Source organism: Coregonus lavaretus (genome assembly GCF_964263955.1).
Source record: "Coregonus lavaretus genome assembly, chromosome: 25".
In the NCBI taxonomy this organism is placed as follows: domain Eukaryota; kingdom Metazoa; phylum Chordata; class Actinopteri; order Salmoniformes; family Salmonidae; genus Coregonus; species Coregonus lavaretus.
In genome coordinates, this window is record NC_140012.1 from 43,073,665 (window position 1) to 43,083,590 (window position 9,926).

Genomic DNA, 9,926 nt, shown 5'->3' on the forward strand with positions numbered 1-9,926 from the left:
TGGGAGTTTGATAGATATCAGTTCACTACTTTAATTCAGGACTGACTGATCATCTGAGTGGCTGGTGATGGATGGCAGGCCTGTCTGTATGGACAGGTCTCAAATGGGTTATAAAAGGACAGTCTCCTCAAAATGTTCTACAGCTGCACCATTGAGAGCATCCTGACTGGTTGCATCACCGCCTGGTATGGCAACTGCTCCGCCTCCGACCGCAAGGCACTACAGAGGGTAGTGTGTACGGCCCAGTACATCACTGGGGCCAAGTTTCCTGCCATCCAGGACCTCTACACCAGGCAGTGTCAGAGGAAGGCCTTAAAAATGGTCAAAGACTCCAGCCTCCCTAGTCATAGACTGTTCTCTCTGCTACCGCACGGCAAGCGGTACCGGAGCGCCAAGTCTAGGTCCAAAAGGCTTCTTAATAGCTTCTACCCCCAAGCCATAAGACTCCTGAACAGCTAATCATGGCTACCCAGACTTTTTGCATTGTCATATATTGGTTATAAAAGGACAGTCTGTATGGACAGGTCTCCAATGGGTTATAAAAGGACAGTCTGTATGGACAGGTCTCCAATGGGTTATAAAAGGACAGTCTGTATGGACAGGTCTCCAATGGGTTATAAAAGGACAGTCTGTATGGACAGGTCTCCAATGGGTTATAAAAGGACAGTCTGTATGGACAGGTCGCCAATGGGTTATAAAAGGACAGTCTGTATGGACAGGTCTCCAATGGGTTATAAAAGGACAGTCTGTATGGACAGGTCTCCAATGGGTTATAAAAGGACAGTCTGTATGGACAGGTCTCCAATGGGTTATAAAAGGACAGTCTGTATGGACAGGTCTCCAATGGGTTATAAAAGGACAGTCTGTATGGACAGGTCTCCAATGGGTTATAAAAGGACAGTCTGTATGGACAGGTCTCTTATGGGTTATAAAAGGAGATTGTTTCCGTAAACCCGATTTACTGTATCACACCTTTAATGTTCACTTCTGCTTGTGGTCTACAACGTAGTTATGTTGAAGTATACACTAGAAGTTATGTTGAAGTATACACTAGAAGTTATGTTGAAGTATACACTAGAAGTTATGTTGAAGTATACACTATAAGTTATGTTGAAGTATACACTAGAAGTTATGTTGAAGTATACACTAGAAGTTATGTTGAAGTATACACTAGAAGTTATGTTGAAGTATAAACTAGAAGTTATGTTGAAGTATACACTAGAAGTTATGTTGAAGTATGCACTATAAGTTATGTTGAAGTATACACTATAAGTTATGTTGAAGTATACACTAGAAGTTATGTTGAAGTATACACTAGAAGTTATGTTGAAGTATACACTAGAAGTTATGTTGAAGTATACACTAGAAGTTATGTTGAAGTATGCACTATAAGTTATGTTGAAGTATACACTAGAAGTTATGTTGAAGTATACACTAGAAGTTATGTTGAAGTATACACTAGAAGTTATGTTGAAGTATACACTAGAAGTTATGTTGAAGTATACACTAGAAGTTATGTTGAAGTATACACTAGAAGTTATGTTGAAGTATACACTAGAAGTTATGTTGAAGTATACACTAGAAGTATGGTAAAGACTACCTTTGGATGCTTTACACATCTGGGAGCAAAAGAGTAAAGTGCATCCCACCCCACACCAAATCTGACTATTCTGTTTTCAATACAATACAAACCAAGCATGGAGAGAAAATGGATCGCTCGTCACTCCCATAGTGCTAACAAAATATCCATGGATTTGAATGTTTAGCGTTGCTAAAGGGTCTTGTCTGCCTCCCAAACGTCACCTTAGAGGGTCTTGTCTGCCTCCCAAACGTCCCCTTAGAGGGTCTTGTCTGCCTCCCAAACGTAACCTTAGAGGGTCTTGTCTGCCTCCCAAACGTAACCTTAGAGGGTCTTGTCTGCCTCCCAAATGTCCCCCTAGAGGGTCTTGTCTGCCTCCCAAACATCCCCTTAGAGGGTCTTGTCTGCCTCCCAGACGTCACCTTAGAATATCTGCCTCCCAAACGTCCCCTTAGAGGGTCTTCTCTGCCTCCCAAACGTCCCCTTAGAGGGTCTTGTCTGCCTCCCAAACGTAACCTTAGAGGGTCTTGTCTGCCTCCCAAACGTCCCCTTAGAGGGTCTTGTCTGCCTCTCAAACGTAACCTTAGAGGGTCTTGTCTGCCTCCCAAACATAACCTTAGAGGGTCTTGTCTGCCTCCCAAACATAACCTTAGAGGGTCTTGTCTGCCTCCCAAACGTAACCTTAGAGGGTCTTGTCTGGCTCCCAAACGTCCCCTTAGAGGGTCTTGTCTGCCTCTCAAACGTAACCTTAGAGGGTCTTGTCTGCCTCCCAAACATAACCTTAGAGGGTCTAGTCTGCCTCCCAAACGTAACCTTAGAGGGTCTTGTCTGCCTCCCAAACGTAACCTTAGAGGGTCTTGTCTGCCTCCCAAACGTAACCTTAGAGGGTCTTGTCTGACTCCCAAACGTAACCTTTGAGGGTCTTGTCTGCTTCCCAAACGTAACCTTAGAGGGTCTTGTCTGCCTCCCAAACGTAATCTTAGAGGGTCTTGTCTGCCTCCCAAACGTCACCCTATTCCCTATAGTGCACACTACCTTTGACCACAGCCCTGTGGGCCCTGGTTAAATGCAGTGCACTATACAGGCAATATGATGCGATTTGGGACGCAGCCCTTGTCTGAGCGAGGGAGGGAGTTTACCCAGTTGTATGTGTTGTCGCTCTTCTCCACTAGCTTCTTCTGCAGCAGCTCTCCAGTGCCACCTGGTTCTCCAAACTTCTCCACGATGGATTTAGTCTTCCGGTACTGTTCCTCCTTCACCAGGTGTTTAATACTGCTCAGGTACGTGTCCAGGGACTGCTTCAGGGGTGGGACAGGCACCTTGGGCAGGACCTAGCATTGTGGAGATCAATCAATCACTCACTCTCGCTCTCTCTCTCTCTCTCTCATCTATCAAGCAATTCATCAATCTATCAAATGTATTCACAAATCCTTTTTTACATCAGCGATTGTCAAAACGTGCTGTTACTGTTCAGTAACCAAGCATATAGCCCAAAGGGCAGGCAGTTATTGTAATGGTTGGGATAAACATTGACTCGTTGAGGCTGCACCCAAAAGGACAAAATGTGTTCATCATTGTAAGGAAGCTGTTTTCCTGTCTGTAGGCATTTATTCATTATTCTGAGCATTACATCTCTAATTTGCTTCCTGAAGTTTATCTTTAAAGTTTGCATTCTTAGAACCTGAGTGAATTATTCATTCAAACCGCTCGAAGCCACGTCGAGAATGAATTTTACAGCGCCCTGTGGGATACGAAAATGTTGCCTTTGATCGGAACAGCTAGGGTTATGTTATATTGAATAAAATGCAAATGAAATGTTTACGGAGCGGGAGTTAGTGTGTTGAGTGTTGACTAATTATTTGTTACAGTTTGGCCCGATATGTTGGAATCAGTCTGTGATTGTGGCCAATGTAACTTGTAAGATATGGGTTACCTACGTCACATGTGAAACAGGTATGATTGAACGCATAGGTTGCTAATATTTTTACTCGGAATTTGCTCCAAGAAAATGGCCACTCTCGGGGAGATCCAATAGAATCGTATCGTTCTGAATTCAATTGAATTTAGGCTTACTTAATTGAAGTGTCACACCACGGGCACGTGCTTCGTTCATATTCATCGTAACCTTAACCAATGGTGCTGTGTAAATTCTGGTAGCATAGGCTAAACTGCTCGGGCAACGGAAAAGTTAATTGTTGAGAAACTTTTGACTTCCCAGATTACTCTCAATTCGCAGAACGTGTATCTCTGTTGCTGCAATTATGCACGGGACTGCATCTTCTTTGGTGATCCAGTTGGTAGCTTCCTACAAAATATCCTAGATAAATTGGCCTTTACATGTAAAAGGTTTAGACTTTGAAAACTAATTTGAGCGCATTGTAGGCCTATCACGGCTTCCAAATCTCTGCTTTTGATCCTAAATTTGCATTCGGCCTACATCAAGTCTGAAAAACTCAAATTCTTCCCGTTTACTTAAACTGGGTAGGTAGAGTGAAATAGTATCGTTTTATTCTGCATCAATTTCTTTATTTAACTAGGCAAGTCAGTTAAGAACAAATTATAATTTACAATGACGGCCTACACCGGCCAAACCCGGACGACGCTGGGCCAATTGTGCGCCGCCCTATGGGACTCCCAATTACGGCCGGTTGTGATACAGCCTGGAATCAAACCAGGGGGTCTGTAGTGACGCCTCAAGCACTGAGATGCAGTGCCTTAGACCGCTGCTCCACTCAGTCTGTAGTGACGCCTCAAGCACTGAGATGCAGTGCCTTAGACCGCTGCGCCACTCGGTTGTATTTTATTTTCCCGGTTGGTATAATACCAGTGTAGTACTTCCAGCCTGTCAACTCTCTCGTGTTTTGCTCCTAGCGGTCAGTACAAGGACACAGTAGAAAGATTGGCGTTTCAGAACCATGGACAGCGCCTGCATCTGTTACACTTGCGATGGTTTTCAAGGTTGTTGCGCCATACTTTTTCCAACGATAAAGTCAGTGCATTAGTTCTGTAATCCACTTATGAAAATCCCTTCTTACTAAATGTAATTTAAAAAACAAGAACAAGTCCATTTGTAACATTAAATACATCATTTTGTAGGCTATACAATTTAGGCTACAAAAATGACTATGTGGTTAGTAAATGTCAATTACTATACAAAACGAATTCCCTAAAATAGCCTATCAGCAGAGGTACTTTACCAGTCACAAACAACAATGTTAGAAAACAGCAACAGTATGAACAGAATGAAACAAGTAAAGCAAGCAACGTGATTCTACATGCTGGATTCTACATACTGGATACTACATACTGGATTCTACATGCTGGATTCAAAATCAATAAATTAATATCGATTAAGGTAATGGTTTTACAACTACCTGAATAACATATTTTTCTCTGACCATTTAAGCAGATAAAAAATACCAAAGACAATCCTTCATTACTCTCAGTATGAAACAAAATCGAACGTAACAAAAGCGTTTCTTACGTAGCTTTCCCTGCGGCCTTTCGGCGTCTCTCTCTCCGGGATTGGCATGCTGTTGTCCGGTCTGGATCAGTCAGGTGGAAGTAATTTCAAAACCCTCAAGAGTTGGTTGAAGTTCAACCTTCAGCACGAAGCCGGTACATCCAAATCATTCACAGGAAAGAAAAACGGGATTATGGTGAAATCGATTAGGCTATGTGATGATTTTATAACGGTTACTGTGAAGTTGTAATTATCAGTGAGATTTAAAAACTCAAATCCTTAGTGCCAATATGAATTTCTGTTAAATAGAATAATTTATTTTAGTAAGCACAGGCAACATAACCACCAACACAAGTATTAATCGACGAGCTGTCTCCTTCCAAGTCATCCAAACTAAGCACATCATGCACCGGTTAACTTGCTGAATTAGACATATTTGTGAATAATGAGGATAAGGGAAACGATTTCCGCTTACCTGAGCAATGGATGCCTTCCTTCACTCCTCAAGAGGTCAAAAAGGTTTGCAACGAGATGACAGTGTTCCGCGTCCGTGTTTATAGAACTCCTTTGACGCGAAGGAATGTTCGTTCAACACTGTCCCAGTCGCCGAGATATCCACGCCTAGCTCACACCCATTGCAAGGCTTTGACTTTTAGAGAGAGCTTCCTTAGTAAAGATGCTCTAGGTGGGGTTTGTCTCTACCCACTGGGCACATACGTCAATTCAACGTCTATTCCACGTTGGTTCAACGTGATTTCATTGAAATGACGTGGAGACAACGTTTATTCAACCAGTGTGTACCCCCGCAGGCAGCAAACTCCTCCCATCGAAATCTATTTGTGGAACATATTATTTGACAGCTTGCCTTGCACCCCCCCCCCCCCCCCCCCCCCCCCCCCACATCTGACAGAGTATGAAAATGATCTTGAAATAGTAGTAGCTACAAGCAGGGCTAGCAGGTATGACTTTATCGAGTGTGTCGGATCTAGGAAATAAGGTGCTTTTCCGAGTTTGAGAGCTGAAAATCAAAGAATAGCTTGACTACCTACACTTGGTTGTTGAGTGAACAATACTGTTAGGACCGGTCTCCTTGTGGGCGTCTGCTGCGAGGAGTTTTCACAGCGCAACAGTGTCAACTTTCAGAACAGTGCTGAGCGCCAGCTTGTTGCACCATGACTTTATGCACAACCAAGTAAACATTTACATGACGATATAAGAGCTAAATCATTCCTAAATAATAAGAATATGATTCGCATCCTCTTGTTGCTCGCTCGTTCTCCCCTCTGTCTATCCCCCTTCTCACTCACACACCCGCAACACACGCACTCTCGCTCTCTGGCTCTCGTGCGTAATTGCACTGATGAATTATGTAATCTATAAAATCCACAGTGAAACGATGAGTTGGTTGAAGTATCATATGCAATACCCGTACTAAAAAAACTATTCGTTGATTATCTTTACAGTATGGGTTGAATAACAATCCACCCGGCACTGTAATTCCCGCACAAATCTCTGACTACAAAGCGTTTACTGGAAAGTCCAAATTACTCACAGATATTGTGCCAATAATGTTTGTAGCAGAGACTGTTAACTTATGTCTGTAACTAAATTGTTAATTAAATTACTTCAGGATACTTCAGGATCCGTCGGGGTAAAAGTATTGTGCATTATCTTCAACGTCCCCGATTGGGCAAAAACTGTTTGACTCCATGTCATTTCAACAAGAACATTCAACGTGATGACGTTGAATCAACGTGGAAAACTGCCTGGATTTGAAAAAACTCATGAATGTAATGGAATTTCGTATTTATTTTTTTACCCACATTTTAACCTTAAATCCAATGACATGGTGAATTTTGTTTTTGATTTCACGTTGAATTCACATTAGTTGACAACTCAACCAAATGTAAATCAAAAACTAGATGTTGAACTGACGTCTGTGCCCAGTGGGGATTGCAAGCTTACATACGGATTTACATCAACCGATTTATTTGGTCATATTATGGCCTTCGTTTGGTTTAAAGATAGTTTTATCATCTCACTATAAATAATTATGACACACACAAAACACGTTATATTGAAATACAATTTATTATAACTATAGTCGTTAAATTAACATATATCTATCTACTCAGGATATAGGAAGTTGTCATTGAGCTATTACTGATACTTAGGCTTTGACAATAAACCGTTTCAACATACACGCATACATCACGCACACGCTGAAATATGCATAGGCACACATATAATTTAATAATTTACTATGTAAATATTCACATATGTACAAAACGCATTTGAATATAATACACTACATTTCCTGAAAAACTAAACATAACTTAAATTTAAAAAAATACAGATGTCACAATTACGTTTCGAAATTTGATATGGAAAAGAAAACCCCCATTTTGAATTACAAAAATTATAATTACAATTATTGTCAATATGTTAACGAAATTATAAATGCAATCAAAGGTTGACCAAACTAAGAACTAGCTATTTTTGTGATGCGTTGGTAGTTGGTCGTGTATTTATCATATCAATATAACATTGTACATACATTTATCTATTTACCTTTTTACAATACTCTGCAGTAGTTATGCGCACATAGTCAACTGTATTTGATAGACCTCTCAGAATAGTCATCCAATTAGACGCCCATAAGAAACACATTACATACATAGAAGACCTGTTCAAAGACGATGACATTACAGTCAAATAAAAGCAACTTTGGAAACGGGTCACACCATCATGGTTAGGTGATTTGGTATGTGTAAATTCTACAACAGTAGCCCTACATTACAGAGTGAAGTGACTTTGGCAGGTCTTTAAGTCCGAACTCTTAAAACTGAATGTGTCCAAATTCTCGAACTATCGGGAATGGATTCGGGGACGTTCTAAGTATTTCTCCAGGATTCTAGCTGACTTCTAACTTGTGATAAAGTATTCTAACTGTAGTCTAAATATTCTAACTGTACTCTGGACCAGAGGATTCGTCTAAAGAGGTGCGTGTTTGTGCTCTAAACGGGTCGAACCCTCCATTCTCATCGACCACTACAGGCAAGCAGTACCCCGCAGAACTGTAACCCTTCTTCTTGCCTCTCCGCTCCTCCATCTTCATCGTATCAGACAGACCCTCGGGTTCATCATCGTCCACCAACAGGTTATCTCTCTCAGAGTAGGACGGTTTCATTTGGCACACGTTGCGGAGCAGCAGAAGGGCCGGTGCGTACAGGACATTGACGAGGCCCATGCCCAGGTTGAGTTGGACAAAACCATAGTTGTGCACTATATTTCCCGCCACGATAGGACCCATGGCATAGGCGAGGGAATAGGAGATATCAGCTAAAGCGTAGACGCTGCCGTACACGGACACATGACGCACGTCGACCAGAAAGGCAAGAGTTGGCAACAGGGCGGTGTCCACGAGAGCAATGCCGAAACATATGCCGCATAACGGGGCAATTAACTGGCCGAATGTTTTGCACGCTGGAATGGTGCACGAGCTGGCCCCGATAATGACCATGCCCAAGGCTCCGTAGAACCACTGCAGGTTGGGGTACTTAGCAGCCAGTTTGACGGTCATGTAGACACCCAGAACATGTGGGAAGAAAGCAGGCAGCCAACACAATCCCATTTCCCACTTAGTTGAATGCATGGTGCTCTCCATCCAGTTGGCTATGGTGGGCTCCAGAAAGGCCAGGGGGATATTGCACACTGTCAGGGCACCTGCCACAACAGCTATGTACGGGTCAACCATGAGTTTGTAGATGGGGGTGCCCACCGGCATATTGTCTCTAGTCCTGTTCGAGAACGGCTTGATCACTGTCAAGAGCAGAATCCCGTCTATAAGACAAACCACGGCGAGAACAATAAACGGTACTCTTTTACCGGCAAACTCGTACAGGATACCCCCGAAGGGAGGCGCTACCAGACTCCCGAAAGAGATGAACGCCAGGGCGATACCGAGGGCTTTACTTCTCTCCGATTCTTCGGTGTATTTATCTGCTATCATGGCAATTCCCGAGGTGTCCGCGAAAGCCGAGCCCAGACCTTGTAAACTACGGGCGAAAAACAGCGTCGCGTAGTTCTCGGCGAAAGCAAAAATGCATGTGGAGAAGAACATGACCGTTAGTCCGATCAGGAGGGGGATATCGTATCCAACGCGATCTATGAAAGTTCCTGACAACGGGTTCACCAAAAGCTGCAGGATAGCCTTCGATGCAAAAAGGACTCCGATTTGGACGTCTAAATTGTCCCTGTTGTTTTTAGCTTGGGCTGAGCTCATTGTGGTGTTTATTGAAGAATTCTGATGTATAACTAGATGAACGTGCTCTGCTTGCTCAAGCTCTAAATCAGCAAGGTAGTCGGGAATTATCGGTACTATCACCATATAGAGCATATTGTCTAGAAGGAGAGCCACGCAGACAATCACTAAAATGATCCGTCTTTGGTGGTCGGGGGCTTTCATCGCGTTGCCAAACTGTTTGGTTTTTTCTCCCATCTCGGACAGTTTTACCGCGGCTGATTTGGCCAGCCCGGAAGATTCCCCTGTATCCATGACGATCTGTTATGTTGTTGTCTTCTCCTTTACTCTCTGCTCTTATACGGATATCTCTGCACCACAGATAATTATATCCCTGAACGTTTATGTAGCTGTTTCTTCAATCACTTACGCGGTGCGAAAGATAAAAGGAGCAGCAGGCTTGGAACTTTTCTCCGTGAGATTTTCTGACAGCGCGGGAGGCTGCTGGGCTTCAGCCGCGGTTGGTCTTAATTCATCCACTCGCGCTCACATTCGGCGCTGATTCATGGTCCGGAGAAATGAAGTGGTGAAATATTCTGCTATTCTCTACACCGTGTAGGACTTCAACCGCTAATACTCTA

General features: G+C 42.9%; 2 protein-coding genes across 2 annotated transcripts in view; both read right to left on the reverse strand.

Annotated features, from left to right (window-relative positions):
* Nucleotides 1–5,111, reverse strand: part of LOC311100927 (choline O-acetyltransferase-like) — a gene marked incomplete at both ends in the record, with an annotated part of 20,630 nt that extends 15,519 nt beyond the window's left edge. The window contains 2 exon segments of the mRNA XM_084141906.1: nucleotides 2,719–2,910; nucleotides 5,064–5,111. Of these exon segments, the coding sequence (XP_083998032.1) occupies nucleotides 2,719–2,910; nucleotides 5,064–5,111 (240 nt within the window).
* A 2,896-nt stretch (nucleotides 5,112–8,007) lies between these two features.
* LOC311100735 (putative vesicular acetylcholine transporter-A) lies at nucleotides 8,008–9,600 on the reverse strand (the record flags this gene model as incomplete). The annotated part of the gene is made up of 1 exon (XM_084141696.1): nucleotides 8,008–9,600. The coding sequence occupies one exon, from the start codon at nucleotides 9,598–9,600 to the stop codon at nucleotides 8,008–8,010; it is 1,593 nt and encodes a 530-aa protein (XP_083997822.1).
* Between the last annotated feature and the right edge of the window lie 326 nt (nucleotides 9,601–9,926).